The 14,887-nt window shown below is 42.1% G+C and overlaps 1 protein-coding gene and 1 pseudogene across 2 annotated transcripts in view; both read right to left on the bottom strand.

The window, feature by feature from the left end:
* Window positions 1-5,334: 5,334 nt before the first annotated feature.
* On the bottom strand, window positions 5,335-7,398 carry LOC122915269 (annotated as a pseudogene).
* The window catches only part of LOC122915227 (conserved oligomeric Golgi complex subunit 2-like), a 32,009-nt gene continuing 23,979 nt past the window's right edge, over window positions 6,858-14,887 (bottom strand). Inside the window, exons 4-8 of one of the 2 annotated variants that reach the window (XM_044261912.1) lie at window positions 14,754-14,857; window positions 12,309-12,417; window positions 11,349-11,492; window positions 9,538-9,665; window positions 6,858-7,531 (exon numbers count right to left, since the gene is read on the bottom strand). In XM_044261912.1, the coding sequence (XP_044117847.1) occupies window positions 7,492-7,531; window positions 9,538-9,665; window positions 11,349-11,492; window positions 12,309-12,335 (339 nt within the window). In that variant the 5' untranslated portion in view covers window positions 12,336-12,417; window positions 14,754-14,857 and the 3' untranslated portion in view covers window positions 6,858-7,491. Of the gene's footprint in view, window positions 7,532-9,537; window positions 9,666-11,348; window positions 11,493-12,005; window positions 12,418-14,753; window positions 14,858-14,887 lie in introns of those variants that run through there. The other variant, XM_044261921.1, reaches the window with a different exon arrangement.

Below are 14,887 nucleotides of genomic sequence, written 5' to 3'. Positions count from 1 at the left end.
TAAAATGTATCCAAATTTGTAGTGAAGACGTCAAACTCTCTCTCTTCGCAGATGACATGATTCTTTATATGGAAAACCCAAAAGACTCCACCCCCAAACTACTAGAACTCATACAGCAATTCAGCAACATGGCAGGATACAATGTCAATGTGCAGAAATCAGTGGCTTTCTTATACACTAACAATGAAAATACAGAAAGGGAAATTAGAGAATCGATTCCATTTACTATAGCACCAAGAACCATAAGATACCTGGGAATAAACCTAACCAAAGAGGTAAGGATCTGTGCTCAAGGCACTAGACAACACTCATGAAAGAAATTGAAGAAGACACAAATAGATGGAAGACCATTCCATGCTCTTGGTTCGGAAGAATAAACATTGTTAAAATGTCTATACTGCCTAGAGCAATCTATACTTTTAATGCCATTATGATCAAAATTGAAAGGAGAGGTGAACCATGAGAGACTATGGACTCTGAAAAACAATCTGAGGAGTTTGAAGTGGCTGGGGGGTGGGAGGTTGGGGTACCAGGTGGTGGGTATTATAGAGGGCACGGCTTGCATGGAGCACTGGTTGTGGTGATAAAATAATGAATAAAGTTTTTCTGAAAATAAGTAAATTGAAAAAAAATGTCTATACTGCCTAGAGCAATCTATACTTTTAATGCCATTCCGATCAAAATTCCACGGGCATTTTTCAAAGAGCTGGAGCAAATAAACCCTAAAATTTTATGGAATCAGAAGAGACCCCGAATCACTAAGGAAATGTTTAAAAACAAAAATAAAGCTGGCGGCATCACATTACCTGATTTCAAGCTTTATTACAAAGCTCTGATCACCAAGACAGCATGGTACTGGCATAAAAACAGACACATAGACCAGTGGAACAGAGTAGAGAGCCCAGATATGGACCCTCAACTCTATGGTCAATTAATCTTTGACAAAACAGGAAAAAATATACAGTGGAAAAAAGACAGTCTCTTCAATAAATGGTGCTCGGAAAACGGGACAGCTATATGTATCAGAATGAAACTCGACCATTCTCTTACACCGTACACAAAGATCAACTCAAAATGGATAAAAGACCTCAACGTGAGACAGGAATCCATCAGAATCCTACAGGAGAACATAGGCAGTAATCTCTTTGATATCAGCCACAGCAACTTCTTTCAAGGTATGTCTCCAAAGGCAAAGGAAACAAAAGCGAAAATAAATGTTTGGGACTTCATCAAAATCAAAATCTTCTGCACAGCAAAGGAAACAGTCAAAAAAACAATGAGGGAACCCACAGAATGGGAGAAGATATTTGCAAATGACAGTACAGACAAAAGGTTGATATCCAGGATCTATAATGAACTCCTCAAACTCAACACACATGAAACAGGCAAACATATCAAAAAATGGGCAGAATAAATGAACAGACACTTCTCCAATCAAGAAATACAAATGGCTATCAGACACATGAAAAAATGCTCATCATCATTAGCCCTCAGGGAGATTCAAATTAAAACCACATTGAGATATCACCTTACACCAGTTAGAATGGCCAAAATTAACAAAACAGGAAAGAACATGTGTTGGAGAGGATGTGGAGAAAGGGGACCCCTCTTCCACTGTTGGTGGGAATGCAAGTTGGTGCAGCCTCTTTGGAGAACAGTGTGGAGATTCCTCAAGAAATTAAAAATAGAGCTTCCCTATAACCCTGCAATTGCACTCCTGGGTATTTACCCCAAAGATACAGATGTCGTGAAAAGAAGGGCCATCTGTATCCCAATGTTTATAGCAGCAATGGCCACAGTAGCCAAACTATGGAAAGAACCAAGACACCCTTCAATGGACGAATGGATAAGGAAGATGTGGTCCATATACACTATGGAGAATTATGCCTCCATCAGTGAGGATGAATACCCAACTTTTGTAGCAATATGGACGGGACTGGAAGAGATTATGCTGAGTGAAATAAGTCAAGCAGAGAGAGTCAATTATCATATGGTTTCACTTATTTGTGGAGCATAACAAATAGCATGGAGGACAAGGGGTGTTAGAGAGAAGGGAGTTGGGGTAAATTGGAAGGGGAGGTGAACCAGGAGAGACTGTGGACTCTGAAAAACAATCTGAGGGGTTTGAAGTGGTGTGGGGGTTGGGAGGTCGGGGTACCAGGTGTTGGGTATTATAGAGGGCACAGATTGCATGGAGCACTGGGTGTGGTGAAAAAATAATGAATAATGTTTTTCTGAAAAAAAATAATTTGAAAAAAAAAGTCCTGATTTTGTGCTTTGTTGCTCCGCCTCTTGCCGGGAGCTGGCTTCCCCCCCCGCCCCGGGGTCTATCTTCCTGTGGCTTTGGATTCACTTCTCCGCCAGTCCTACCTTTCAGAAAGTGGTTGTTTTTCTGTTTCTAGAATTGCTGTTCTTCTACTCTTCGATCTGCCGATGGGTTTGCATGTGTTTGCAATCTTTAGATAAGCTATCTAGCTGATCCCCTGCTAGCTGAAGTAGTCTCAGCCTGCTACTTCTCCGCCATCTTGACTTCTCCTCCCTCCATTCTTGAATCATTTTGATGATTTCGTTTTTCTAGGAAATCATCATTTCTTCTAGGTTATCAAATTGATTAGTATAAAGTGCCTTGCAGTTTAGTAATTATGCATTTGCTTTTATATCTCCGTTCCCTATCCTTATCTCTTTTGCAACTCTCTCTCTCCCTCTCTCTCTCCCCTCCTCCCTGAAACCCCCCTCCCCATCCTCATTCCCTCTCTCCCCACCTCCTCCCACACCCCATCTTCCCCCTTTCTTATCCTTAATAGGGCATGTGAAGTTTTTTTTTTTTTATTATTTCATTAGTCTTTCATAGAAACAACTTTGAGTTTATTTGCCCCTCATATTTTTATTAGTTTAAAAATTTATCTTTATTATTATTACTTCCTTTCTTTTGATTTATTGAGCTGCCCTTTTCTGATGGGTTTAAATGAGTAGAGTTTCTTTTATTCAAAAAAATGTTTGAAATTGAAGACATTTGACACTAAAGTCTCCTTAGAGTCCAACTTCTGGTGTCTTCTGTAAGTTTTGGTATGAAATAGTCTCCTTTCTATTCCTTTCAAGATTTTCTTCAGTCCTCTTATGATTTCTTCTTCTTCTTCTTTTTTTTTTTTTTTGATGATTTCTTCTTTGATTGAAGACTGTATTTCTTAACTTGTATGTAGTTTCAAGTTTTTGTTACCAGGTTATCTAATTCTGATTCTACTGGATTGTGATCAAAGAACTGTTCTTTAAATCTTTAATTTGGAAGGCTTGTAAAGGTTTCCTTTGTTGCCTAGTACGCAATTAATCTTTACAAATATGGCTTTTCTTAGGTGTAAGAAAGAAATGCTTTCTGAGGGAAATAAGGATGTCTATTTCCTGTGTGTCCTTGTTTTTCCCTCCTTCTAGTAGATACTCCTATTTGAAAAGCTAAAGTTTTACCTTGTTCTTGCATCTTTAGAGTCTTTAGGTTTTATGTTGTTAGATGTATACCCGCTTATACCTTTTACATCTTCTTTCCAAACTCTGCCTTTAAAAATGTCCCTCTTCATCTTAGTACCTATAACTTAGACCCAACTTGTCTGTGATGAATTTTGCCATTCCGGCTTTCTCTTTTGCATGGTATCTCCTCACCTTGTACATTCTCAATCCCTTTTGTCATTTTAAGTATGTTTCTTGAACAGCATGGATCTGTAATCCCCCGATAGGCACTTTGATTTAATAGAAGTCAGTCTGTACATATTTAAAGTAATGATAAACAGTCATGATTTTATTCCTCCCATCTTATTTTGTTTTTATTTTCCCCATTTTTGATGTTTTTAATCAAGTTCATTCTTTTCCTACTTGATAAATATAGTTCTTTGCATTTTTTTGATGACAGCTTAATTGAGATATAATTCACAGGCCATACCACTCACCATCTAATGTGGACAATTTAATGGCTTTCAGTATAGTTAACTATACTATACTGAACTACTTGCACATTTTCATCGTCCCCAAAAGAAAACTTTAGCCATCACCACCAGCCTTAGGCAACCGCTAATCTACTTTCAGTCTCTGTAGATTTAGCTATTCTGGAAATTCCAGATAAATCAAATTATGCAATATGTGGTCTTCTGTGACTGACTTCTCTCAATCAGCAGAATGTTTTCAAGGCTCCTCTGTGTCGTTGCACGTATCAAAATTCTATTCCTTTTCAAGGCTGAATAATATTCCACTGGCTGGATGGATCACATTTTATGTATCTGTTCATCAGTTGATGAACATCTGGGTTGTTCTCACCTTTTTGCTATTACGAATAAACCCTAAACCTTCATGCACAAGTTTTTGTGTGGGCATAGTTTTTTTCTTGGCTCTATACACAGGAGTGATATTGGTGTGTCATATGGCAACTCTGTGTTCAGCATTTTGAGGAGCTACTAAACCGTTTCTAATGTGGCTGCGCCATTTTCCAAGCCCACCAGCAATTTACAGGTTCCAGCTCTTCACATCCTGCCAACACCTGCTTTTCGGTTTTTTGATAGTAGCCATCCACGTGGGTGGGAGGTGATATCTCACCATGGTTTTGATTTGCATTTCCCAAATGATTAGTGATGTTGAGCATATTTTCACGTGCTTATTGTCCCATTTATTTTATATATACCTTACATGTATTTTTAAATATATATTATATATTTCATATTTTTATTTAAATACATATTTAAGCATATAAATATATTTACATAAATGTATGTTTATATAAATATAAGATAACACAAAATATATTTATATATACATTTATATATTAATGTATACATTTGAATATTGGAGAAATGTGTATTCAAGTTCTTTGCTCATTTCTTAACTGGGCTGTCTTTTTATTTGAGTTGTAAGAATTCTTCACACAGTCTGAATGTATGTTCCTTATATATGACCTGCAAATATTTTCTCCCATTTAGTGGCTTGTCTTTTGACTTTGTCAATGGGGTCCTTGGAAGCACAAAACTGGGACATTTTGGTTGAGTCCCATTTATTTGTTTATTATTATTATTTTTTAAGTTGCTTGTACTTTGGTGTTATGGCTGAGGAGCCGTTGTTAGATTCAAGACCACTAACATTTACCCTTGTGTTTTCTTCTGAAAACTTTATCATTTTATTTTATTTTTATTTTTTAAAAGATTTTATTTATTTATTTGAGAAAGAGACAATGAGAGAGAGCATGAGGGAGGAGAAGGTCAGAGGTAGAAGCAGACTCCCCGTGGAGCTGGGAGCCTGAAGCAGGACTCAATCCGGGAACTCTGGGATCATGACCTGAGCGGAAGGCAGCCGTCCAACCAACTGAGCCACCCAGACATCCCAAACTTTATCATTTTAATGCTTACATTTATGTCTTTGATGCATTTTGGGTTATTTTCTCTGTATGGTGTGAGGCAGGACTCCTGTTTCATTATTTGCCTGTGGCTGCTGGGGAGTAAAATACTGTTCTTATCCCCATTGAATTGTTTGGCACCCTTGTCAAACATCAGTTGACTGTAATTTATTTTCCTTTTTTTTTTTTTTTTCCCATTGAGGCATTTCACGTGCCATGTATATTATATTTCTAGGAAAAAGGAATCCTAGGATTTTCCCTGCTGCCTGGATTCTTCCTTCTTCATGGTGCATGATGCCAGAAGAATTTTTCCATGCAGTGAAACCAAACTGAGGGGATGGAAATATTCTGCCACTTTTCTAGATCTTTCAGTTATACAAGTCTAGGGCTAGTCATGCCACACTTGTTTAACTTGCCCATGAGGTTCACAGCAGTTTTCCCAGCTCTGTGGTCATCAATAATTTCAAATTTGCCAATGTACCCATGCTTCGTCATCACAGTGAGGAAACAGGACAATGACTTTGGTGCAGGGCCTCCTAAGAACCGGGCCTTCGCCTCTCCCTTTCAGCCTTGTTAATGTTCTTGAGGGCATCTGTGGGACATTTGTTCACACTGTTACTGCGGCACGGAAAGATGGCAGAAAAAGCTGTTTTCCCTTTTATTAATATTTGGTCTTGTTCTCCTTCCCTTTCTCATAACCGAATGCGTTATTTCCCCCTCTATCATTTGAAAACTGCATACTGTTCTCCAGCTGTTTTCCCCAAAACGAGACCTTGTGTATCAAGAATCCTTATTTCACTCTTATTATACACAATCTTAAGGATTTATGACTGTCCTCTTATTTTACACATGCATACACACGAAGCACTAAATACGGACTTTATCTGAATGGCTAAATGTTGGCCAAGACAGAAGCCAGTTGTAGTGAGAACTTCTAGGATAAAGATCTAGTCTGAAGTTTTTGTTCTTTAAAAAAAGCCTTCATGGGGCGCCTGGGTGGCTCAGTGGGCTAAAGCCTTTTGCCTTCAGCCCAGATCATGATCCCAGGGTCCTGGGATCAAGCCCCACATCGGGTTCTTTGTTCAGTGGGGAGCCTGCTTCCCCCTCTCTCTGCCTGCCTCTCTGCCTACTTGTGATCTCTGTCAAATAAATAAAATCTTAAAAAAAAAAGCCTTCATATTTTATTAAAAATTTTAGATGTCCGAATTCAAAAGGTTAACAATATAGTACAAGAATAATAATAATAATCATAATAATATATAATCTAATAATAATATTATAATAATTTCTCCTGCATAGTCACTGCTGCACACTAGTAAAATGGGATGTTTCTTTTCTTTTTTTTTCTTTTTTAAAGATTTTATTTATTTTATTTATTTGACAGACAGAGATCACAAGTAGGCAGAGAGGCAGGCAGAGAGAGAAGGAAGGAAGTGGGCTCCCCACTGAGCAGAGAGCCCGACGTGGGGCTCGATCCCAAGAGCCTGAGATGACCCGAGCCAAAGGCAGAAGCTTAACGCCCCAAGCCACCCAGGCGCCACGAGATGTTTATTTTCATTTGGGATTATGGAGGGGCAAGGTTTTTTTCGTTCTCCTGCTGAAGTAGGGACTCCTGTCAGTATTGTCTCCACCTTTTTCCCTAATAGTAGCTCTGGATGATGAAGACGTCCCTCCATCTCCCAGACATGAGGGTTGACCAGGACATGGGATGGTATAAGCTCATTGACATAGTCTCATGAACTAAGCCCTGGTTTATTGGTCACAGTCGTTCTCCAAGTATTTTCAGGAGTAAACTTCAGGTGTTGCCCTTACTCTACTTTTTCTTTCTGAGATTTCTGACTGCAATCGCTACTTCCTGCAGTCACTTGAGGAGAAACGAGGCATGTGGCAGCGCAACAGTGTGTTTTTCTTTCAAGATGACAGAATCACCCTTGATTTCTGTATGCATCTAGGATTTTCATATACGAACACGGATTTTGGTGTCTACCCTGAGGTGATGATAGGTACGGTGTGAGGTACACTTGTATTCTCATGACACGTCACCTGGGTTACCCAGAACTTTCTGGGCCCAGCAGAAAGGCAGAAACCTGGGTGAATTCCTCATTGCTCCAGCAGGCTGTCAGCCCTCAAAGGCCTTCTGGATGTGTTTGTGCATCGCGGTGTCTGCTGAGTAAGATACAGAAAGAGCACAGTAGTTCAGGGGGAAAATATTTAGGAACACATTTTCCAGGAGGAACCAGGATTCAGTTTGGGTGACTCTCGACCATTTTTCGTCTTCTGATGACTGGAAGTGGTAGCTAGTCTACAGTCATGGTTTTAACATGCATTTCGAATGTAATGTTAGTTTCCATCAACATAAAACTATAAGAACTGTCTTCCTAAAGGGCATTCATGTAAGACCCATTATTTTCCAGCTTGATTAATAAAAACACCATTTTTCTGTAATGCTTTCTTCCTACTCTGCATTAGTTTTCAGGGATGGATTGAAAGTGATTTATTGTGGATGGGGTTATACCTGCTCGTGGAATTGTTTTCTGTTCCTGGGTTTTTAAAGGTGGCAGAGTTGACTTTCTGATTTTAATTAATCTTCACTGGATAAAGAATTCACAAATAGGGCTTTTTCTTGAAATAATCATAGCCTGGGGGCGCTTGGGTGGCTCAGTGGGTTAAGCCTCTGCCTTTGGCTCAGGTCATGATCTCAGGGTCCTGGGATCGAGTCCCACATCGGGCTCCCCGCTCAGTGGGGAGCCTGCTTCACTCTTTGCCTCCCCCTCTGCTTATGCTTTCTCTAATAAGTAAATAAATAAATAACCTAAAAAAAAAGAAGTTGTATTTGACTGGAGCTTCATGTGGAGTGACAGATCAACAGAAAGACAAAGGGATATGAGACAGTCAGGAAGCAATGAAGGAAAACACAGAGGCACACAATACAGACAGATGTTCCTCAGCTTATGAGGGCTTCGGCTCCTAATAAACCCATTGTTCAGCTGGAAATCTCTTTAGTTGAAAATGCATGGAAAACACCTAAGCAACTGAACATCAGAGCTTAGCCCCACCAACCTTAAATGTGTTGAGCACACTTACAGTATTGCACAGTTGGGCAAAATCCTCTAACACAAAGCCTATTTCACAATAAAGTGTCTGGTATCTCGTGTAATTTACCAAACACTGCACTGAAAGCCAGAACAGGACGGTTCAAGTGTGTTGGTTGCTGACTCTCGTGATCACCTGGTTTGCCTGGGGGCTGTGCTCGCTGTCCCTGCCCAGCATTACAAAAGAGGACCCTACTATAGATCGACAGCCCGGGAAAAGATCCAAACTAAATGCATATCACTTCTGCACTATTATAAAAAGTCAAAAAACCATAAACTGAACCAATGTGAAGTCAGGTTATCTTCTGTACCAGGTTTGTTAGGGAAGGTCAAGCGCTCCTGTCTGGCCAGGAACCATAGTGGTATGGGGGAAAGTTCCACAGTAGAAAGTTCTACAGCGGAAAACCACTAGGACTCAAGCACCAAGGGTCACAGATTGCGCCAGGAAGACTGGATGCTCCTCTGTGGGCGATGAGAAGCCACGAGCGACTCAGGAAGGCTGCAGAGCTCTGGGCAGGTGGGACAGCCGAGGGCTGCAATGAAGAGGGACAGGTGGAGCTGGGAGACCAGGTGGGGAGAGCCCGCTACCCTCGAACAAAAGGCGACAAAGGTCTGGACTGGGATGACGGAGATGGTGGAAGGTAATGGGATATTCATGAAACAGAACTGGAAAGCCATGGAAATGAAATAAGAGAATAAGGGAAAACCGAACATGACTTTAATTGCCATCAGTATAAAACATGTTGAATTAAACTGAATTGGTATTTCTAGACCGATGATGACATCACAATAATGGAAGGAAACCAATTCTGATTTTGAACCTGGTTAAGGAGAAAGTATAGACAAGAGAAAAGCAGAGGCTCTGGAGTCACACAAATGTCACCATTGAGATTTGTCACGACTCTTCATTCCCTTCCCTGTAAACCCAGGCAAGAGACACCTGCCTCACAGCACTGGTAACAAATAGGGAAGAGTACACGTTCCCGGGTCAGACAGGACAGCCAGGGATCAGCGGCGCATGAGGAGGTGACAGGTGGTCACTAAACTGAGCTCAGGCGCATGCACAGCAGTTTACGTCACCTTGAGATGGCTCCTCCTGTAACCTCTCGAAGAAGGCGGCAGTGGTGAGGAACGAACTCCAGGAGCTTATTAGCATACATGATCTTCAGGCCATCTGGATGAGACTCAACGATCTGTTCTACAGTCACCTAGAAGAAGGAAGAGCGTTTTATTTTTACTTATTTATTTGTTTGTTTGTCTGTTTGTTTGTTTAAAGCACCTAAAAGAGAAGTATGAACTATACACTACAGAGAAAATAATCGAGTAAACCTTAAAAATGTACTTCATCCTTCCTCCTCCCCACTCAGTATGCTTTCTAAACAGGAGGTAAGTAACAGCGGCACGAAAATCTAGGTCCCGGGATTTGGGAATACTGCTCCAACCCTGGAGGACACAGAGGCTGGGGGACAGAGACTGGCCTGAAGCTAAAACATCACACACACTCATCTGCTTCCCTTCTGAGCTTAAAAGCGAAATACTGTATCTCCAGACAACAGCTCTGTACCATCTTCACCCTGGCCTTATCCTCTACCGTCTCCAGAACAGGGCAAGGGCTGAGATGGAAAGTGATGGAAGAAAACACATCTTATTTTGCTTTAGTAGTTTATTTTTTTGTGATGAGGCTGAGTTGCAGGAGGTGAATGACAAGCATACAAACTTAAAATACAAACGTGGCCACAGTTCATTTAACGACACGGAAAAGTAAAGTACTTCCCTAATTTAGCATATTAGATTCAGTTCAATGAAAAGGGCATAAATTAAATAACTAAAATATTTTCCTTTAATGACAAAAAATAATGTGATCTTTTTCACCCCCACAGAGAGAGCTATGAACTATAATAGGATACATACAAAGAACTGACAGATCATTTACTTTTAGTAGTCCTAATGAAGCTGAGAAGATTACTGAAAATAATCCTTCAATTTCACTTCTATCAATGGGATACTGTCCCCTTTTAAAACTGGAAGCCTTTCATCCTGAAGTCATGGTGGGTAGCTTTATACTTACCGGACAGAAAGAACACTCGCACTGGCAGGTGACTGGAAGAAAGCCCTGAAACGCTGAGACTGGCATCATGACTTCTGTCAGCCTGAACTAGATGAAACCAACGCTCTCTAAGTGGGAAGCTGCTGATTGCTGGCGGCCTCACATGATGCAGCCTGTACTCCAGCCGCTCAGAGGCAGAATACACTGACTCCCTGTATTTAACTGTATCCTCATAGGTCAAGAACACTGGGTAACCAAGTTCTGGACTTAAGGTACTACCCCGCTAACTTGCCCGTAAAAGCCCTTTATCTTTGAATATTCCCTCCCTCCCACCTTCCTAGCCTGGCAAACTCCCCCATGGTCTTCAAGACTTAGGCCACATCAATTCTGCGAAGACACCTCCCCTCACAGACTTTCCCTGTGCACAGATTTGTCTTCCAGCTCCTCCAGTGGGCACGGGCGCCTTGGTGGGGTCACGCTTTTCGGCAACTTCATTAACATATAACTTACGGAAATGGAAATTGACCTGAAAATGTTCTGATCCGTACCTTCTTCCTAGGCAAGTCCCTCACCCCTACTAAATTAAGATGATCCCTGAGCTATGGCATCACTGGAAGAGACCAGAGCACATGCCTGATTCCTGCCATGCTGATGGGCACCAAGCGGGACCAACCTTTTCTTACAACCAGAAGAGCAGGAACTAGAAGCATCTTCAAGGAAGAGCCCTGAGCTCTCTCACACCCAGTCAAGAATCGAAGCCAGAGTAGATGCTCTGTGTTTGCAGAATGAGGTGCATGGGGGCACAAACCTCATCCATGTACGGTTTCACCAGTACTTGACCTACCAACGCCTCTGCATCCCATGTCTTGTCAATTGTAGCGTAGGTCGGTAGGCAGTGCCGTATGATGTCCACATTGGAAGTCCGAAGCCCTTCTAGCAGCAGGCCTTCCAGGGAATGCTGCAGCATGGCCGTAATGCCTGCTATACACTGCAAGAACAAAGAGACCAGGAAAGAAGGTCCAGGCACAACAGTTTCTAAAAACTCAAATATATGTATATAATTTATATACATATGTGTTATAAATAAAAAGCGAGCCTCTAATTCTACCAGAATATATGTAAGATTAAAATCCCAACATTTCCTAGAGAGTAACAATGAATCTCTTCTCCCCATGATTTCTTTCTTTCTTTCTTTCTTTAAAAGATTTTTATTTATTTATTTGTCGAGAGAGAGCACAAGCACACAAGGAGGCACAGGCAGAAAGAGAAGCAGGCTTCCTGCCAAGCAAGGAGACCAAGGTGGGACTCGATCCCAGGACCCTGGGATCATGACCTAAGCCAGAGGCAGTGGCTTAATCGACTGAGCCACTGAGGCGTTCCCTCCCTATGATTTCTTTAAAAGTAAGTCGGCTTCATCAAAGTGAAGTTTAGACAATTACTGAACGACAAAAAGTTATTTGCCTCTTAAGCTACAGAGTAAATCAGGCAACCGTGCATTTAAACCCAGTCAAGGGCTTTGGATAAATGAACTCTGACTACATCATATGATGTGTCAAGTTACATGAAATTCAGAATTAATTTTACTTGCATAGTTTGGAGACTACGCTCGTGTCTTTACACAAAATCTATCTAGTGTGACATAATGGAAGCAGGGTCCCAAGCAGGAGACACTGAAAAAAAAAAAAATTCAAAGCTAGCTTCAAAATCCTGTAGAGTAGCAATTATCAGGGGGCAATGCTAGGTCAAACCAAAATCATCCAGGAAATTCGCAAATAGCAAATTGAAAATCAAAACCAACACTTACTGGTCTTACTTTGTCCAGAAGAGTCATGCCTTTGCTCTGAACAGCATGAAACTGTAACTGGTTAAATTCTGTGGCAATTCTCTCCAAAATCTGTCTAGTCCAGACAGGGCTAGTAGAGACAATTAGAGAAGTGTAATTCACAAAGTTAATTTCTGAGTGACCACATCACCTGGTCAGCAATGCCGACTTTGGCGCCCCTTGTGCTCTTTCTTCACAGTGTGTTCCCAGCCACAACCCGCCACCCCCACCACCCCCCATGCCTTACAGCACTCAGGCACCTGCACGCCATCAATTTTCAGGACAAACTGTCTGTGCAGCAGGCCCCAGGTGCGGAGAGTGAGGAGTGGGGAGGTCGTAAAAGCCACTGACGCAGCCTGGCCCGGGCCACAGGGCCCAGGCAAGGGGATGGAGCTATTTTAGGTCAGTGTGGGTACAACTGCGTGTTTTCACAATGTTCCTCGGGCTCTCCCATTCGTGCCCTTCTTCTCCCTTTTTCTCCCATTCTCTAACCCCCTCCTCTCTCTTGCTCTGTCCTACCATTCATACCCGAATCCCCCTCTTCTTCTCTGCCTGCCTCATTCTCTCTCCCCAGTACCTCCCCAGTACCAACTACTGCTGTCTCCTCAATCAGCTAAAACTGACAGCCTAGCAGCAACCTGGGAAATCCCTCAGAGCAGCGGACTCCAAGTTTACATTTACCCAATGGCAGAAAGAGAAAGCTCGGTGCTCCGGGAGCTGGTGAGAAATCACTCACAGTGCATCTGCCATCAAGTGGACTGGATACACTTCCCTCTTGCCCCTCACATTAGAAAGCATCAACCCCATTCAAAAGGAAGCCAAACAGTGAACGAAAAAAAAAAAAAAAAAAACACAAGAAAGGCCCCGAAGCTCCTGCTGGGCTCTATGAGGCATCCCACATCTGAGGATGGGCAGTCAGGTAATAAGGAATCACACTGTAAGGAAACCCAAAATGTCTGGAGACCTGCCGCAGTGTGCCCCGTCCCAGAGCATCAGAGCTGGTGTGGAGGGAAGGCAAGCGCTCGGCACGACCAACGCCGAAGCCTAATCCCAACCTCTACTGACTGATCCCGTGCACATTTCCTATTTATCCTTATATCGGTGTTTCGGGCCTGGCAAGCATGATGGATTTACCGTGCGCCAATGCTGCTCTGGCTTTCCTGACTCTAGAGCTCAGAGCTTCTCTTCTGGAGAAAAAAAGTCCTCCAAGGTAATTCTGAGCAAGAAAGTGCACAATGTCTGTTTATCAAGGACAGCGTTGCAAAGGGACAGGATTGTAGACACAGAGCTCACTGAGGTGTTTCTATCTGAGGAGCACAGCGGCAACGGCAAAGACAGGAAGAACACTGGAGGGCCAGCTCCCCAGGGGCCGAACGTGGACGTGGCTGGAGGGGCTGAAGGCGCTGCCAAGGGCTGCAGCGAAGCAGAGCTGCTGGAGACACACAGGCCGCAGAAGGGCCACACACCAAGTGTCAGCTAAGTGTGGATGGACGGGGGCAGAAGCACCAGTGCAACGGGCTAGAGACACAAGCACAGTGGGGGCTGACCACTTAGTTAAATGCCTTGATGTGAAAGGGGGAAGAGACCTAGGACCAGAGAATCGCTTCCTTTGGGATGTGTCCGTTCTTAACCTCCATCATGAGACATGTGGAGCATATGGTCTCTCAAGTTCCTTCCAAATCTAAAACCTTAATTCCTAAAATTTAGAAACCTAACTCCACCTGCAGGGAGAGGGACTGTTAGCCTCACACAACAGAGCACACAGGGCACCAGGCGACCTTGATGCAGGCAGCCCAGCTGGTATGTACAGGACCAGCCCGGGCTCCTCCCACTGCACCACTGTGCATCTCACGGTGCTGACAGGACCTAACTACTCATTTTCTGAGTCACTCATCTACCCTGGCTGATTGAAAATTCACACCAGGAAGGGAACAAGACAATCACAGTATAACAAAGAGAGCCATCATCTTTTTTCTATTTCATAAGCTTTTTCTTTCCTATTTGTAAATTTCAACTGGATGTGTCCTATATTGTTTCATAATAATATAATGCTGGTGCAAAATACATCAATGGTAATACTCTGGACATGTCTAGGAAAAAAATGAGATGGAAAAAAACCAAGATGAACGGTAGGTATGCCTTAAAGATCAACAGGACTTTGCTAGTCCTCAGGGAAGGTGATTCCAAATATACTTTTCCACTGCAAGCATAATGACGTGTTGGAACTGTGGTCTATAACCAAAGGGTTTATAGGAACGTGTTACAGATTTCACCATTTCATGCTCTCCACTCTTCTGGAGCTACATTCTAGCCACAAACCTGGATTTTCTTCTTGTTCAGAAATGAATTCTAACTAAGCCGTCCCCTCCTAATTAGACTGGATGTAAAGTATTAATTTATGTGCTACATAGTTAAAAAAATGCTTACCTGCTTGCTTCTAGTGCAGAGGTTTCTTTAGAGCTTTGTGAATTTAAGATTTTTTCAATCTTTTCAACTAATCAAATAACTTGTATAAGCCTCAACACACACATCTATAAAAATAAAAATTAAGCAAACAAAAA

The sequence above is a fragment of the Neovison vison genome, chromosome 1 (assembly GCF_020171115.1).
Source record: "Neovison vison isolate M4711 chromosome 1, ASM_NN_V1, whole genome shotgun sequence".
NCBI classification, from domain to species: Eukaryota; Metazoa; Chordata; class Mammalia; order Carnivora; family Mustelidae; genus Neogale; species Neogale vison.
Note: the sequence above shows the minus strand (reverse complement) of the source record. Positions and strands in the feature narration are given on the sequence as shown.